Genomic DNA, 19300 nt, shown 5'->3' with positions numbered 1-19300 from the left:
AAAATTACATTGTGGCCATGGATTATAAATCACTAAATTCCTAGACTGTAGCTTTGCCTCTTAATCTTTACAAGAACACCTACCAACATCGGATCTTCATAGAATACAATTCATAAATTACTAAGTAAAAAGGTTAAGTCTTTGTCTATGACATAATTAATATTTTTGCGTGAATTAATACCTGAATGGCAGTTTGCATCAATAATCTCATCATTATTGTTAAGATCCACATTTTACAGTTAACCACTAGTAAGCTGATCCTGTCTCATCTTTTGATTCCAAGTATATGCACTAGGGCCGTGCCTCCTGGACCACCTCTCCTGGGCCCAGGAAGAGAAAATAATTTATTAACCAGGGATGGCTATGTTCCAGGACAAGGGAGCCCTATGTTCCTTCTTTATATCCTCCATGAGTACAACCTTAAGATAATGCAATATAGTAGATGGGAGCTCTCACAGTCACACTGGCCATGTCCTAGCCTCTGGTATAAGGCGTATGAAAAAATGTAGTAAGTCAATAAACTGATAAATAAGTGCCCCTGGATAGGCTCTAAGGTACCATCACCTCTCAAAACTTTCTGCAATTCTGCTGCTTAGAAAATTATATAAAGCATGAGTTGATCAGGACTGTGGAAATCAAGGCCAGGTCTCCCTGCACCCATTATTCATAGCCAAGAACCCAAGTACTGTGGCTACTACATCTTATTTCTTATTCTCCCCCTTTTACTGAACTATGGTAACGTTATCAGAGGACCAGAGGTAGGCAGAAGGTCGGAGAGTTAATGCTGCTAATTCGATTCTTTTCTTGAAGAGGTTTACTCAGTCCCACAGTGGTTATAATTTGATGCGATTTCCCTCTCAACAAGGTTTAAATCCATGGTACTGTACGAAAAAGCATGGGCTTTGGCATGGGTCAGACCCGGATTCAAATTCTAGCTCTGCTGCTTTCACATCTGTAAGAAGAGGAAAAAAGCTATCTCACACAATGTATGGATGAAATAAGAGGTTACAGAGTGAAAGTGTCCAGGACACACCTCACATGAAGTACAGTTCAATAAGGATTCCTTCATTCCTGACAAGGAATTCCAAACTGGAATTTATCCAGTTTCATAAATTAACTTGCAAGGATTCGTGTATAGGAGTTCTCTTCATTTTCAGTAAGGACAACACAGACTTGTCTACATTTGTCATCAGTTGTGGGTTTTTTTCTCAAGTTGTTTCCCTCTAACAGGAATGCCTTCTCCTACATACCTACCTCTCATCTCCACTAATTCATTCTTCCCTTCCTTCAAAGCTGAGCCTAAATTCTAATTTTGTACCATCTGTACTACCTAATACAGGGTTTATATATAGGAGTACATAAACATTTTCAAATGTTATTAAACAAGACTAAAGTAATTAAAGAATATTAAAAACAATGAAACACGTTTAGAAGGAAATGTTTGTACTTACTCAAAGTGACATGACAGTTTTATCATATTTAAAGCAAAAATAGAAGGGTCAGAAAATAAAGCAAGGGTCAACAAGTTAGCTGTCCAAAAAACAGTACTGTGATTCTAAACACCGAGGTCCCAAACCAGGGCACTCTAGTAATTACCTTATTTATTTACTTAAGTAACATCTGAGGACCCCATAAATACATTTTCTTCCCATGACCAAGTAAGGCAAGGAAATTTTCTTCTCTCTGTGTCACCGACTCTGAAAATTTCTCCCTATCCCAGTCCCCACACATCCCCATCCCCTATGTCTTCAGAATTCAAAGGCAAAAGTCTGCTTATCTCCACACACTTTAGTAAATGCTTTTCCATTTTCTTTCGCCTAGTGGAGGGATCTTTGACTTTATCTGGGAACATCTCACTGTGCAGTCACCTCTAGTGACCTAAAGAAGCCTCTTAGGGGTAATTTTTCTTTGTGGACCTTGACACTGCCTTGAAAGTTTACAGTCATAAATTGTTACCCACTGAGAACAATTTCTCAAACTTGGTTAAATAATTACATAGACACCAAAAGAAAACAACCCTCTACTAATCCATTGCATTATCTTATCTCCTAATTCAAAGAAAGCACACCCGTTAGTTTGAATACCTTAGAGACATTATAAAATGAAATTACAAAATGGAACTAGAAGATTCAATAAGAAGGAAACTTCAAACTGGAGGACAGCATTTGTTATTTGGTGGCACCTTCTGGGAAAGCTTGATATTACAGCTCAGCTCTGTTAAACATAAATTCTCACACAAAAGCAAGTGGGGAAAATTCTGAGAGCAGGGAGATAGTGCTGATGATACATTATAATAATGTTAAAATTCAGAACAATGAGGGTTTTATTTTAAGCAAATATATGTAAGAAGTGAGACGTTCCTGGATGTTTCATAGCATGTCCCTCAGTTCTGAATATGTATGCCAAATCCACCTATGAGGACAACCTGTCACCTCCTGAAGGCTGTTGTTAGAGCCCAAACCAATAGACATGTCAAAGAAACAGAATTCAAAAATGGAACAAGAAATACGATATCAAAGGCTTTCATCAAAACAAAACAAAACAAAACAAAACAAAAAAGGGACTTCCCTGGCAGTTCAGTGGTTAATAAGACTCCACGCTTCCACTGCAGGGGACATGGGTTTGACCCCTGGTCATGGAACTAAGATCCCACATGCTGCTCAGTGTGGCCAAAAAACAAACAAATAAGGCTTTCATAGCAGTGATGCCAATTTCATGAAGCACATCTCTGCAATTATAATATTGGGAATTCCTGGGAAAATAAGATTTGCTTCACCCCCAAGTTTCTTAACCTTTGAGCCTCAGTTTCCTCATCTATAAAATGGGGCTAATAAGAGTCTCTTTCACAGATTGTTTTAAGAGTTAAATGAGTTAAAACAAATGAAGTACGTAGAAGGGTGACTAGCACATAGAAAGCACCGAAGGAAAGTTTAGCTACAAATATCAGGCATCCCAATGACATGGTAAAGCGAGTCGTGCAAAGACCATGTTGAGTCACATCTTTGACTCTGTGTCTAAAGAGGACAGATAGGACAATTACATAAAGATCATGGGCCTTAGAGTAAGAAACAAGAATGCACTGAACAGGCAATGCAGCTTCCTTGAAGGAGGCTCGTGGAATTTACTGGGAGAGAGATAAAATTCAATACAAGCAAGTGAAAATGCCGAGTGTTGGTAATTACTGATGACAACCCACTCTTCAATGATAGGGCCCCCTGTCTGTTCATGACCCTCAGCTACCTAAGGGCTTCTAAGGAATTATTTAACTTAAAAACTGAAAAACCATTTGGGCTTAGTGTGGCACCCAAACAAGGAAGAGAAAGAGCCTCTAACGTAGTTTTTTTAAAAAAAAATCTCCCTTTCAATTGCTTCAAATCTTTTTTGGAACAAGTGAGGAATGTGGCTGAATAAATGATCAGTTGATTGACTAGGCTGCTCCCTCCTCCATCTGATCACATCTAGCACAGACAACAAACAACCAAGCATTAGGAACAGGTCAGGTGAAATATCTCCATGTATCCAACAAAGGTAACTTTCTGCCAATTACATTAATGAATGTTGTTCCACACTGGGCTGCATCTACCAGAGGAGAATTGCACCCCTTCAGGTATGATTACTTCCAGTTATAAAATGCAGAGAACAGGAGTCCAGAACGAGAGCCCCCAACCCCCTGCCCCCAGCCAGAGGGTCAGGGCAGCCCTTTAATGAAGGGCCTCTCTAGCTGCTCACTCACCATACTTAACAGACTTTAGAGCTCTTGCACGTGCTGAAATTACAAGTCATTAAAAAACCACTTTGAAAGCACAATAAGGACCTTCTTCTCTGACTGACAGCCTTCCATCACATAAAAACCTAAGGACAGTGCTTCAACAGCAAGACATTTACTGCCAGCTCCAGACAGTGTAAGTACAGCAAGGCACAGGGTGGGGCTGGAGGAAATGAGGCACCACCAAAGGAGGGAAGTTTCTTTTTCCTTCTCCTTACTTTTTTTTCTTTTCCAAAGAAACTTCTGCTAAGGTGGTTTGCAGTCTTTACCCTGTATCTGAACCACCACCCACCCTTGGGAAAATCCACTCCATTTGATGAGAGTTCATCTTTCTCTCTCAAGATTTCATCCAGGAAAACAGTTTGGTAAGCCGAACTATCAAGACACGATTACAATTTCATTTCTCACACTTCAGGTTGAAGTGGGTAACATTTTACCAAATGTAGTCTGACCATTTACAAGGAAAGATAATTAAAACTTTTAACTTCTGCACTTTTTTTTTTTAACTTCTGCACTTTTAAATTACAATTAAATCTCTATAAAGCAAGGTGAAAAAAAAGTGAAGGCAACGATAAGGAAATTACTACCATAACTAAATCTGATCATACATGGTTATTCCAGTTTTCTTTTACTGTTTTTCCCCCTTCTCTGCTATGAATACTAAACTTCCTCGTATCACAAAACAAGATCAACTCAATAAACTTCTCTTTAGAAGCAGAGTTACATGAAAAACAAAAACTAGGGAATTACAGGAAGGGTAAAGGATGTTTGTTTTTTTATTCTCGATTAAAGTTTAAACAGGTTAATGCAAAACACAATTACAAACTTTTAGTTGATCCAGATACACTTAAGAGCCTCACCCTTTCTAGCTGCTAGTTAGCGCCAGTGACTAGTAAGAACAGTCACATGCCATAAGTGACCATTATGGCCACAAAAAGATGAATTCCTCAACCAAGAACAGCTTTACCTAAGTTCTTGAATGCAAAATATTCTTAATGCTAACATTTACATACATAACAAAAACAGGCCCTTATCATGTTTTCAGTCTTTGCTAAACGCTCACCCACTATAAAAGTCCTTCCGCCTCCCTCCCCACCCTCCCCGCTGCCTCCTCCCGAATTCTTCTGTAAAGGAAAATTACTGATGGACTTTCATGTGACAATATTAGAGTTCTTTATAAAATGAGAAACATCTCAGGAATTTCAAATCCTATTTAAAAATTACTCTTTCAGTCATATTAATGTTAATACAAAGATAAAAGAAGACATCCTAAGAAATGATTTAATAGTAACAGCAATAAAAAAAAATCTACCAAGTGCCTACTAATGCAGTACTAGGTAAGTCCTTGCCCTTTATCTCATTTAATTAAAAAGCTAAAAAATCCTGGGAAACTTTGGCTTAACTACTGATTTAAACTGAGCTGCTGGGACTTCCCTGGTGGCACAATAGTTAAGAATCCACCTGCCAATGCAGGGGACACGGGTTCGATCCCTGGTCTGGGAAGATCCCACATGCCGTGGAGCAACTAAGCCCGTGCGCCACAACTACTGAGCCTATGCTCTAGAACCCACAAGCCACAACTACTGAAGCCCGCGCACCTAGAGCCCGTGCTCCACAACAAGAGAAGCCACCGCAATGAGAAGCCTGTGCACCGCAACAAAGAGTAGCCCCCGCTTGCCGCAACTAGAGAAAAGCTTACACATAGCAACGAAGACCCAACACAGCCAAAACTGAATAAATACTTTTTTTAAAAGTTAAAAATCGATAGATAAATAAATAAAACTGAGATGCTCTGTCCTGTATTTTTCCATGTTACATATGCACATCAATATCAAGGCCATATACCTCCTCAAGACAAATTTCAGAGGAACGTGACATATATTCCAAGTACTTTTTCTCTTTTAAAACATTTAACCCACTCTTGAAAAAGGACACTATAATTCTGCTGTATTTTTTTTTTTTTTGCAGTACGCAGACCTCTCACCGCTGTGGCCTCCCCCGTTGCAGAGCACAGGCTCCAGACGCACAGGCTCAGCGGCCATGGCTCATGGGCCCAGCCGCTCCGCGGCATGTGGGATCTTCCCGGACCGGGGCACGAACCTGTGTCCCCTGCTTCGGCAGGCGGACTCTCAACCACTGCGCCACCAGGGAAGCCCTCTGCTGTATTTTTGAATATCAAAAAATTTCTTTCAGGGACTTCCCTGGTGGTCCAGTGGTAAAGAATCCACCTTACAATGCAGGGGACACAGGTTCGATCCCTGGTCAGGGAACTAAGATCCCACATGCCACTGGGCAACTAAGCCCAAGCATCACACCTATTGAGCTCACATGCCTCAACTAGAGCCTGTGTGTGCTGCAAACTACAGAGCCCATGTGCTCTGGACCCCGTGTGCCACAACTACAGAGCCCATGTGCCCTGGAGCCTGTGTGCCACAACTAGAGAGAGAAAACCTGCACACCACAACTAGAGAGAAGCCTGAGTGCTGCAACGAAGAGACTGAGCGCCATAAGGAAAGATCCTGCACGCCTCAATGAAGATCCTGTGTGCTGCAACTAAGAGCTGATGCAGCCAAAAATAAATATAAATAAGTAAGTAAATAATAAGTAAATCTTTAAAAAAAATACTCTTTCAAAGCTATATGCTATAAAGACTGCCAGAAGCCAAATCATGTAACAAATGGCTCATAACATTTTTTGTTTTAATTTATTTTTGTCTGCATTGGGTCTTTGTTGCTGCCCGCGTGCTTTCTCTGGTGTGGTGAGCAGGGGCTACTCTTCCTTGTGGTGCGTGGGCTTCTCATCACAGTGGCTTCTCTTGTTGCGGGGTATGGGCCCTAGACCCCACGGGCTTCAGTAGTTGTGGCACGCAGGCTCAGCAGTTGTGGCGCACGGGCTCAGCAGTTGTGGCTCGCGGGCTCTAGAGCACAGGCTCAGTAGTTGTCGTGCACAGGCTTAGTTGCTCTGCATAATGTGGGATCTTCCCGGACCAGGGCTCGAACCCGTGTCCCCTGCATTGGAAGGTGGGTTCTTAACCACTGCGCCACCAGGGAAGTCCCTCATAACATTTTTGATTAGTATGTTAAGTGATTTACCCGGATTGACTCTTTTCACAATAATCCTACACAGTAAAGGCTATTATGATCTCTATTTCACAAAAAAAGAAACTAAGAAATACAGAAGGTCATATCGTTTAACTAAGATCAATGGTGGAGCGGGGATTCAAAACACAGTCTGTCTGACACCAGAGTGCATACTCCTAATTATTTGATTACTTTACGACCTACCTACCTACATACTCATCAACAAATAAGTGATTCCTCAAAAATCATGCAGGCATATAAACCACGGACGCACCACTTGTTTTTTCTCTACTCACATACAAAGTATATAAAAATCATAACTGAGAACGATACGAATCAACAATCTAAGCCTCCCAATCCATCTTAGTGGCACTGATTTTTATTTTTATATAAAACCTGAATCTAACTTAATTATGTAAAGCTTCTTTAAAAAGTTCTTCCTTTTAATCGTAACTAACCTGTACCAAGGCAAGATATTTTCTTTACAGACATATCAGGTGAATAACCTTTTTTCCCTGGTCCTTCCCAATTCTTCACACTCGTCCAATTTCTTTTTGTGTCCTTTTTCTGTTTCCAAAGTCCATGATCTCTGCCTGCTATGTCTAAAATTACCCTCTACCCCGCCCTCCACAAAAGAACATAAATCTGGCTCATATTCAAATAATGAAGCTGTAAAGGTCCTTCGACAGATCAGGTCATCTGATCCTACTTACTCAGATGCAGACACACTCACCACCAGGACAATGTGAATGGTGCCCCCTGAAGGTGGGCCTGTCCCAAGCTATCCAATCAGTTCCTCGCCAAGGGAGACTACGGGGTGCTTAGTTCTCTCCATTACAATTGCTTCCTGCTCCTTCGGTCTTAATCACAGGAGGGACACCAAGTAGGAGAAAGGCCAAACACAGGCTACCTTTACCACTGGAGAAAGGGAATTTCAGCCCTCCTCTATCCTCCTTCGTTCACAGAAAGTCTTTTGGGCGCTGGATTACTTGGAAACACTTCTGTCAATTCTCTTCTGTTCTACCACCTATATTTAGAAGATTAAACCAAAGCGGCAACAATAAAAGCATTACTACCAGGGCTTCCCTGGTGGCGCAGTGGTTGAGAGTCCGCCTGCCGATGCAGGGGACGCGGGTTCGTGCCCCGGTCCGGGAGGATCCCACATGCCGTGGAGCGGCTGGGCCCGTGAGCCATGGCCGCTGAGCCTGTGCTCCGCAACGGGAGAGGCCACAACAGTGAGAGGCCCGCGTACCGCAAAAAAAAAAAAAAAAAAAAAAAAAAAAAAAAAAAAAAGCATTACTACCAGAAAACTAATGAGGAAAGTACAGTTGTTGGGTTTTATACCCAAATAATACCCAAAAGTCTTTAGAGGCTTTCACATTACAAAAACTCCTGTTATGGTCACTGGATAGGTGACTCTGACACGTCATGAATCATCTTGAAAATTTGCTACCTACTGTATGGAATTACAATTCTCTCTCTTCATTCCAGAAGATTTTGCAAGGTATTGCTTTGGATAAACCTATCAAGTTGAACATGATGTTTAGGAAAAGTCATACCTTATAAATCATATATAAAAGGGAGGGAGCAAGAGGCAAACAAAAATAAGAATACACAGAATTAGCTAAAGAGGAAGATCACCTGTGATAATTTCCTGTAGAAAGCGCATTCAATAGTGCTTTATGAATGCTATTTGATCTTCTCACAAATCAGCAAACATTCACGAAAGGTGTCTTTCAAAATTTTGATGATGACCTACCATAAGAAATACACACAGCTTCTGAAATAAAATTTTCACAAACCATTACTTACCCATACTAGTTACAATGTATTCTGATTTTCTTTTTTAATCCTGGTGATGACATGCTAAATTGATTTCATGGCTCACTAGTAAATCACAAACCACAATTTGAAAACCTCTGTTCTAGAAGAACTGCAACACGACAGAATATGGAGAGACAAAATTGCTAAACTTGACAATCCTGATAGACTAGTCACACCCCAATAGCATCAATGAACATTTCAGAGTGATTTGAAATAAAAAGTCAAACATACAAACAACATTCCAAGGAACATCTACATTAAGAGCAAGTTGTGAATTAAGAGGAGGGGTACAAAGCAAAGAAGGAAAAATAAATGCTTGAGATATTAGGACAAACCCATTAGGCTTTCGTCTCCATTTCACAAACTATCACTCTAAGGCCTTTACCAAACACTGGAACGAATTACTCCATCTCCAGTATTTTATATGCTACTCTGCCTCTAATCTGATTTAAAATTTTGAGATTAGCTATAGAGAGTAGAGTGGGGGAAGGAGGTGGTCTCTGGATGACTAGGGATCGGTACTGATGCCATGTCCTAATCCTGGCTGCCTTTCTACCCAGAATGCAAATGGAGAAGAGAGAATTTGCTAAGCCCACCTAGCCCTTGCCAGCATTTGAATTAGGAACTTTTGTGGAGCCTCGCTATGGGAAAGAAAGAGAAGTATTCTAAAATAGCCAGCAATTTTTAGCCAGACATCTTCCTTGACCGTTGTCTAGAAATACTGACAACTGAAATTAAAGAGATTACTGGGACCGATCATGACTGATAAGTAACAGTAGAAGGCCAAAGCTAGAGAAAAAAGGGAAGTGAGGAGGAGATAACTTCATGGTAAATAATGTTCATTCTCCAGAAATAGAATGGACTACTTGAATTACTAACAGTTCTGTCACTAGAAGTGTAGGGTTTCTTACATTGGTAGGAGATTAGAATAGGTAACCTGAAATTCCCTTCCAACTCTGAGAAATAGTAATTATAAGTTTAAATCTCAGGACTTCCCTGGTGGCGCAGTGGTTAAGAATCCACCTGCCAATGCAGGGGACACGGGTTTGAGCCCAGATCCAGGAAGATCCCACATGCTGCAGAGCAACTAAGCCCGTGCGCCACAACTACTGAGGCCTGAGTTCTAGAGCCCGCGAGCCACAACTACTGAAGCCTGCGCACCTAGAGCCCGTGCTCCACAACAAGAGAAGCCACCACAATGAGAGGCCCGTGCACCGCAACGAAAAGTATCCCCCCCTCGCCGCAACTATAGAAAGCCCGCGCACGGCAACGAAGACCCAATGCAGGCCAAAAAAAAAAAGTTTAAATCTCAACATCAAATCATATTTTGGGCGATTATCAGATGGCCAAATGTTCTTTTAGGAACCCACAAAAGATAATCCTACCCATTAGCAAACCTTGTAATGAAGATATATACCCTGCCCCTTCCAAATCAGTGGCTATACAATGGGGGAAAAATTAAACATTTCATTTCCAAAATACCACTACCTGGTTTCATGACACATATAAACATCAAAATGTATCAAATCACACATTTTAAATATACAGTATAGGGCTTCCCTGGTGGCGCAGTGGTTGAGAGTCCGCCTGCCGATGCAGGGGACGCGGGTTCGTGCCCCGGTCTGGGAGGATCCCACATGCCGCGGAGCGGCTGGGCCCGTGAGCCGTGGCCGCTGAGCCTGCGCGTCCGGAGCCTGTCCTCCGCAACGGGAGAGGCCACAGCAGTGAGAGGCCCGCGTAACGCATAAAAAAAAAAAAAAAAAAAAAAAAAAAAAAAATATACAGTATATTGTTATATCAATTTTGCCTTGATAAAAGTATTGAAAAATACTATCACCAGTTTTCAATCTATGTAAACAAATTACTTCATTACAGTGATCAAAATGATCAACATTGTAGCTACACCCTAATACTTCCTGTTTCTTTTTAAAATTTATTTTCTGGTGTATTCTACTTTCATTGCATTCTTCTCACTTTCCTGGAAAGCATAGTAACTAAGCTCTGATAAGCATCTAGATTTTTCTGCTGCTATTCAAATGACCCATTATTATACTCTGGAACATATCTTTCCTTTAACAACTTAAATCATAGCCTACAAGTCTGCAGATTCCTTAATGATTTCATTTCCTTCTTTCCATTAGTTAAGGAAATTCATTTCTAGGCCATGTCTGCTTCCATGCTACCATTTTCTGGTGCAACTGTCATTCTCCTTCCTCTGTCTTTATGCTGAAGCTATCGGAAATAAAATTGGAAAACTAATAAGGGAAAGGAGGAAAACCAGCCAGACTACTCACATCAGATTTAGAGGACATATTCTCCTCCACGTCGGAATCATTGGGATCCACAATATCATCAAATGGCGGTAAAGTTGATTTCTTCTTCTCTGACGTCTCACTTTCAATTTTGACCTTTCCCATCTTGCCATGAGATTTATCTTTTATCTGTTTTTTATCAGCAGAACAAGTGAGTATCAGTGGTGGCGCGTTAGAAAAACTTTTAAATAAAGCCTCTGAGCTACTCTTTTTCCTTTTTTTGGCGGAGAGTTCTTCGGAATCTGAAATGGGGGGTCTTTTACTAGGAGCCTTCTTATCTTGCTGTCCACTGGTGATCGTGAGTAAGTTACTATCTGGTTTTGGCTCTTTCGACATGGGTTTCGGTTCCTTGAAGGCCATCTTAGGGACGATTTTTTCTTCTTTCAGTGGTTTATTTTCTTTGGGTTTCTTAGAGGATTCTTTGGAAGATTTGTTGTGATCCCTGGAAGGTTCTTTGAAGGCACTTTTATGTTCTCTGGAGTCTTTAGAAGGTTTTTCCTTGTGCTCCTTCGTTAATTTGTGAGGCTTGGAAAAACTGCTGCTGCTGCTACTGCTGCTGCTGCTGCTGCTGCTGCTGCTGCTGCTGCTGCTGCTGCTACTGCTGCTGCTGCTGCTGCTGCTGCTGCTACAACTGCTGCTGCTGCTGCTGCCGCTGGGATGGATACTCCTGTTGGGGTCCTGCGGAAAGGCAGGGAGAAAAGCAAACTCTCAAAACGGAACATCCATGAAGACTAAGAGCCAGTCTCCTTGAACTACAGCTCCTCAAAAGGGTCCTCCGTTGACTGCTCCCAAATGCATCGGAATAGAACCCGACAACCTCAATAGAATGGGTGGGAGCAGGGTGTGCGAGCAACCGTGTGTGTGGGCTACCGTGATGGAGGAATTGAATGAGGCAAGCTGTTCTCTCAATCATGACAAGCATGGAGTTCTAACCATTTCAAGTCAACAAATGTTCACTACACACTTGTCCCAGGAGAGACAAAGCTGGATAACACGTGGCTCCTACTCTCAGTAACGATGACACATCTATGATTCATGGTTATTGTAGGAGCCACCTATCACAACGAAAGGAACAGGAAATTAATTCTGTTGGGGGAGGCAGAAAAGAATAATTCAGAGATTTATGGAGAATTAACACCTCAACGGGGTCCTCAAGAGAAGCAGGTGATTACTAGAAAGGCAAGAATGAAAAGGTACTAGCTCATTCTAGTCCCATGGAGACCAGGGACTAGAATGAACTAAAACAATGAGGGATCAAAGCACAGCTTATATTTAGGGAGCAGCATCCAACGACAGCAAGGATTGAGAAGGAGGCAGAAAAACAGGCCAGAGTCACATAGTGAGGCCAGATAATATTAAATTTTAAATGACTTTTTAATATAAAGAATCACAAGTCTGAAAAAAGAAAATAATTCTCAATTTTAGATAAAAAGCAGTTTTTTTTTTCTGACCAAACTTCAGTTAAGGAACACATCTCCCATCCACTAGCAACAACAACAATGACAACAACAAAAGGGAAGAAAAAAGAAAAGAGAAGTCTAAAAGAACAAAGATTTCACCTAATGGTCATCAAATGGACTGAAAAGTCTTTGGCAATCATGTTGTGTAATCATGATGAAAGAGTTAATCACTGCCTATTTCATTTTAAATGTGTTCAGTTTTTTTACTCATATAAACACCTCAGAATATATAACCTATAAATAAGCTTTCTATCTAGGAACACAATCTAAGTCCATACTTACCATGTTTCTGAACCTCAATCATTCACATAGTAAGAATAAGAAACGGAAGTAGATCCTGGACATGCAAAAATCCATACCAATACTAAAAGAAGAGCTCTTTCTTGTTTACTTCCACCTCCTAATGGAACCAAAGGTAATTAAATGTCCAGATTTTCAACTAGAATTTACATCTTCAGGCCTGTTATGTTTCACCTCTAACTTACCCACTTACGTCCAATGATATGTAAACCAATACTGTATTCCTTAAATATCTAGCAGGACACAGGAAAGACAGTAGGCAAGGGCCATGCTTTTCATGAAAATGAACAATCTACTAACTGGGGCTATGCAAAAAAACAAAAACAAATATATATAGATTAACATCATAAAGCCATACCCAAAATGAAAAATTATTGTTCGATGTTAGTGGGAATATGTATTTTTTTATTATAAAAATTTTTGTCTTATTTGCTCCAAAATGACATATACCAATTATTCCATTTATTTTTCCCAAGTGAGCATTTGGTTTCAAAATTCTAAAATGGATAAAGTTACTAAGACATGTTTTTGTCCATTAAACTAGATAATTCCTTACAAAACACCTTAATCTGAGATTTAAAAGCAGAATGCTAAAGATAGTACATATTCATATTACTGAAAGGACATTATTTTATAAATTCTATTATAAGACATTTCCTGGCATGTTAAGCAATACTATGAATGATTAAAATAAAGTATTATGGACAAACTAAATTAAGGGAGAACAGTTTGAAATCTAATATACTTGAGTTTTTTTTTTAAATTGGTTTGTTGACCCACTGAATTTTGTCAATTTGCAAACGGTATTCTAATTATGGCTCTAGAACACCCAAGCACTGCTGTTTAATATTCAACCTTCATGGAGTATTATACACATTTTTATAAATACACAAATTTAAGCTACCAACATATTTTCTAGCATTAAGCATTTAAAAATATAACATTTCAGCACACACACAAAAAAGGACTTCTATACGGGTCCTTCCATGATTTATTTTTAAAATCCTTTTGTAGGACAAACTGAATTCTTAAGGCAAAGTACATAGTGGTATACGACACAGATTCTTGTGTCACAGAAAGTTCAAGTTCTCATCTTAATTACATACATATGATGTTAAGTACAAAACTCAAGAAATTTTATAACTTTACTCCCCATGTTGGTCTAGATATTAAATGCCTACTGTCACCTTTTCATCCACCCAACAAATCTTGGTATAAGCAAGTGACCCAATTATTCTTGTTCCTTCCACTTTACCAAAAAGCACTCTTCAAGCTAAAGCAACTCAAGAGTTAACAAGGGAAACATATTCCATAAAAACACCCAAGACAAAAATTTAGAAAATAGGGGCTTCCCTGGTGGCGCCGTGGTTGAGAGTCCGCCTGCTGATGCAGGGGACACGAGTTCGTGCCCCAGTCTGGGAAGATCCCACATGCCGCGGAGCAGCTGGGCCCGTGCCATGGCCACTGAGCCTGCACGTCCAGAGCCTGTGCTCCGCAACGGGAGAGGCCGCAACAGTGAGAGGCCCGCGTACCGCAAAAAAAAAAAAAAAAAAAAAAAAAATTTAGAAAATAACAAAAACTGAGAGAACAGTTTCTATTCTTGAGGGCTACATTTTCTTTGGTCTGGGCCTGTGATAAATGGCAAAGTTCAAATGTACATCACTTGCCTCCGTAGACTTACATGTAATAAATGTAAAACAGAGGCTTAGATACAATGTCAGGAATTAAATTGTTACTGACACAGAATAAAAGCTTTCACTGATTCTCAGCCCATCTATCCCATACAAATTGAGGATCAAGTCACTGGCTTTTAAATTTTTTTACTGAACTATTAACCTCAATATTAAGTGCCACTGAGCAGCACAGACTAATTACCATTCAGCCAGTCAGCTCCAGGGGCCAACAGGTAGTGAGTGGGGCCTGAAGAATGTGACCTTGGGATTATAAGCATCTTGAGAGAGAACTGGTATAGGGCTTGGTCTGCTCTGGATATCAAGCAAGACCCAGAAGAGTTCTACACATACATAACTGCACAAGTGTGGCCAGTCTTCCTGGCCCCAAAAGTGGTCAGGGGGCACTCAAGAGGACAGAGTCCCCTCTACACCTGAAACTAGGAATGCAAGAAGACCAGAAGGAAGGGACAAGGTCCTCCAAGTACACATGAAATATACAACATGCCTGCTGCTATAGCGCAGGCTGAGATGCCTGAATCTTCCATCCCCTATAGGATCCCCTATAGGATTAAAACAAACTAAGGTCCCCTAACAGCTCAACCTGAACCCCAATGTACATATAAACAACATACCTAATGACAGGAGACAGTGGGAGAGAGCAGACCTAACAGATCTTCTGAAGGATAGAGACAAAATACTGAGGCCAAAAATAGTATGACTACTTAAGGAGAGTCAAGTAGAGAGCAAAAAATAATTTCTACAGAATTTTAGAAAATTAATTAGATGAAAATTTAAAGAAGTAAAATCTTTAAGCTGAATAATTCAGTAGATAAATTAAAAGAGAAGATGGGGTCTAACTGATGAATTAGAGTGAATGAAGGACCAACTGGAAGAAATCTCAAAGCATAAACTGAAAATACAAAGAGATGAAAATCATAAAGGAAAAAGAGAAAGGACTTGAAGAACAGATTAAGGCAACCTAACTAACATACCAACTATAGGAAAAGTTCCCAAGAAGTCTCCAGATGGGGGAAAAGGAAAATATATTAAAGTAATATGAAAGAAAATTTCCGTGAACTAAAGAAGAGACTGAATTACAAATTTACAGGGCTTTCCAAGATCCAGCCAGGACTAATGAAGGGAAAGGCACATGTTCAAGAACATCACACTAAAATTCCTAAGCTTTAAGGATAAAAAGAAAACCTTACAAGCTACCAGAAAGAATAATTACTTAATACTAAAAAAGAATCAAATTAACAATGGACTTCTCATTTGTAACACTGGAATTAAAAAGAAAGAACAGTAACATCTAGATTGCTAGGAAAAAAGCAGTAAAAGCCAAACATCCTTCAGTGGGAAAGTAGTGTTTTCCAAAATTTAAGGATTCAAAGATCACATTAGCTACCACTCCATCTAAGGAAAGGACTTAAGAAGGGATTCTAATGGAACAATAACTGAATCAGAAATGAAACCTTTCATGTAAGAAGAAACAGGAGTGCAATTACTTTGCCTTCTATACAGAACTAAATCTAAATGGATAATAAACTATATGGAAAATGTAACGTAAGTGCTCAGTATGAATTTTTGACAAACGTCTAACAAAAACCTGGACCTAAAAATTAAATTATCTCCAAAGAAATTTAGGAACATTAAAGGAGAGGATTAGTGTGTGAAGGTGAAGGAAAATGTTGGTATCATTATTCATGTTAAAGCAGGGGGGAAAAATTGGATCTATGAGCAACTGAAAAGGAAGGTGGCCAATAATGAAATGGAAAAGTACAGAACAACTGACACATAAAGAAGGGGAAACTGGGAAATGAATATCAACTTGAAACTATAAGCCAAATTTTTAAAAAAATGTAAAAAGTCACAAATATAAATAAGGAACAAGATTAAAAAGTAACAAAATCAGGCATCACTCATTAGAATTTAAAAGAAATCTGAATTCTCCCATTAAAAGACAGGTTGTCAGATGAGTTAAAAAGACAAAGGTCAGGGCTTCCCTGGTGGCACAGTGGTTGAGAATCTGCCTGCCAATGCAGGGGACACGGGTTCAAGCCCTGGTCTGGGAAGATCCCACATGCCGCGGAGCAACTAGGCCCGTGAGCCACAACTACTGAGCCTGCGCGTCTGGAGCTTGTGCTCTGCAACAAGAAAGGCCACGACAGTGAGAGGCCCGCGCACCGCGATGAAGAGTGGCCCCCGCTCGCCACTACTACAGAAAGCCCTCGCACAGAAACGAAGATGTAACACAGCCAAAAAAAAAAAAAAAAAAAAAAAGACAAAGGTCATATACAGACTGCTAATAAAAAATGCTTAAAATTGAATGACTGAGAAAAGTTTAAAATAAAGGGAAGAGCCAAGAAATATCAGCTAAATGCCCCCAAAGGAAAGCATGAGTGTTGTTATACTAATATCACACAACGTGAAATTCAAGGTTAAGATGACCAAACAGCATAAACAATGTAAAAGCTAAGTTACATAAAGCAAAGGGTATTGAATATGCAAGAAAAACTTGAAAAATATTTCAATGAAATAAGAAATTAGTACAGCTTTGTCAGAAATAGACAGATCTAATAAAGTTAAATGAATATATAGTGAAACTGATTAATACAATCCACACACTTGATTTAATAATTATATAGAAAACTTTCAATCTCTTGAATAAAGCTTACAATTTTACATGTGCCCATGGAACACTGACAAAAATCAATCATAAAGGTATCATAAAATGAACTTATAATAATCTTTTAAAAATATCTGAATAGATTGTATTGGCTGATCATACTCTAAAAATATTAGAAAAATAAAGACAAAAGAAATCAGTCAAAAGAAAATAAAGATAAGACCATTTCATACAAAAAATCTAGGGGCACAAGAAAACATATGCTCAAAATAAAATATATTGTCTTTATTGCATTTATTATTTTTAAAAGGAGAAGAGGAAAGGAGAAGAGAGAAACCAGGCATAAAAATACACTTTGCACCCACTCTGAGAAACTAGAAGAGGATCCACAAATATAATACCAAATATAATGAAGAAAGTAAATGAAACAAATTTCACCAACATTTCTGCTCTAAAATAATGGCCTTAAATGTATACTTAGGAATCAAATTCTAAAGAGAAATTTAACAAGTTAATTCTGATTTAAAGGAGATCTATAATCTACTTTTTAAAATCAACTAAGAGAGGTCAAGTTTCTTGAATTTAAGATTTCTTACACGTAAAATCATGATCTACCATAAAAGGAATAAAATTAAGGAGGGGCTAGCAACTTATAAATATTTCAAAATAGATAGGCAAATACCAGAAGATATCACCAAACAGTTCAAAATGGTTGAGAGAGTGAGTTCAGGGAAGGGGTGGAGCGAAGTGGACTGCTGATGGTTTTTATCGGCTTTTAGCACAATTTGACTCATACAATAAATGTTTTATTAAAAATGAATTTATAACACAATAAGATGGTGAAGCAGAAAACATTTCAATAACAAATAATGGGACTAATTTTAAAAAAGAATCAAAACTTAAACATCAAGGCTAAATAGAGGCAACAAGGCCCCAAATTTAACGTTTATCAGTCAATGGATAGGGGACTGAAAGAACACTGCACAAATGGAAATGAAATGGCATTTGAGAATAGTAACAAGGGTCTTTCATTCAATAACAATCTAAATAGCCTGTACATTAAAAAAACATGAAATATTTACACACACAAGAAGGAAAAAGAAAAGCCTGCCATTATAGGACTCAATGCTCGGGAATGTTTTACTTGTTTTGATTTTTTAATAATGTTGTGCTATTCTTGAAGGTGATACTCCACCAGGAAGTTGAGAGAACTCTACAATATACCCCCGCTGAGATTCAAGTTCCAGTAGTCTAGTTTCAATGCCCACACTCTCAACCACTACGCTTCTGCTGACTCTCAGAAGGGCAGTTGGTTTCAAAACCAACTGTTAATCTTGCCAATACAGCCTGAGCTGTAAATGAAAGAAGGATGGGAAGAAAGGGAGAGGAACTCAGTGGCTTTAAAACAACAACATTGAACCTGCCTGCCGTCTAAGCATAACTATAGAAGGAAGTTCTATTTAGTTCCAGCAGAGGGGGTACAACATATTACTTTTGGGCAGGTAGCAAATAACTAATTTTGAAATCAAAGGCTCTTCCTGTATACGTTTCGAGTGGCTTAAACTTCAAGTCTTTTGTTACCAAATAAATATTTCAAACTTGACAGACATTAAGACAGTGTATCCAGAGGCTTATTTGATATTAGAAAATCAACCTTTCCTATAATATTCCTGTAGAACACATTATCTTTAATTATCTTAAAGAGTATCACAAAACTATAAGACACATTTCTCTCATAATTCAATGTTTTCAAAATCAATGTAAAAACCTGCCCCATTATATAATTTGAAATGACAAAAATTTGTAGTGTTCGCATAAAACAAATGCTCACCTCCAAAAAGGGTGGGTTGGGGGAGGTCACTGAGTAAGAAAACTGGAGGGATCCTATAAGGACCTCCATAGGAGTTATTTGGAAAGAGAGGAAATTTGGGAATTTTAGCACAAAAACAAGGAAGCGATAAAGAAAAACAATAATTTTTAAAACCACAAAATAAATGGCTATATAAGAAAGAAGATATGAGAACAGTATACATCTTAACTGTGGTGACTTTTACAGTCATAGCTGTAAACATTACTGGTTTTCAATTTCTACATTTTAACCTACTCAGCTCTACCACTTACTAAGTGACTTAAATTTCCTTGTCAGTAAACTGGAGACCATAATATTACCTATACCATCAAGGTCGACTTGATGATTAAGTAAGTTTAATATATGTAAAGTACCTGTGTGTATATATATGTATGTATTATAAAATAATA

General features: G+C 39.0%; 1 protein-coding gene across 2 annotated transcripts in view; it reads right to left on the bottom strand.

The window, feature by feature from the left end:
* The window catches only part of MLLT3 (MLLT3 super elongation complex subunit), a 258868-nt gene that overhangs the window by 63038 nt on the left and 176530 nt on the right, over positions 1 to 19300 (bottom strand). For both annotated transcript variants that reach the window (XM_065878948.1, XM_065878949.1), the window contains exon 5: positions 10965 to 11660. In XM_065878948.1, the coding sequence (XP_065735020.1) occupies positions 10965 to 11660 (696 nt within the window). The remainder of the gene's footprint in view (positions 1 to 10964; positions 11661 to 19300) is intronic.

Source organism: Phocoena phocoena, chromosome 6 (assembly GCF_963924675.1).
Source record: "Phocoena phocoena chromosome 6, mPhoPho1.1, whole genome shotgun sequence".
Taxonomy (NCBI): domain Eukaryota; kingdom Metazoa; phylum Chordata; class Mammalia; order Artiodactyla; family Phocoenidae; genus Phocoena; species Phocoena phocoena.
Note: the sequence above shows the minus strand (reverse complement) of the source record. Positions and strands in the feature narration are given on the sequence as shown.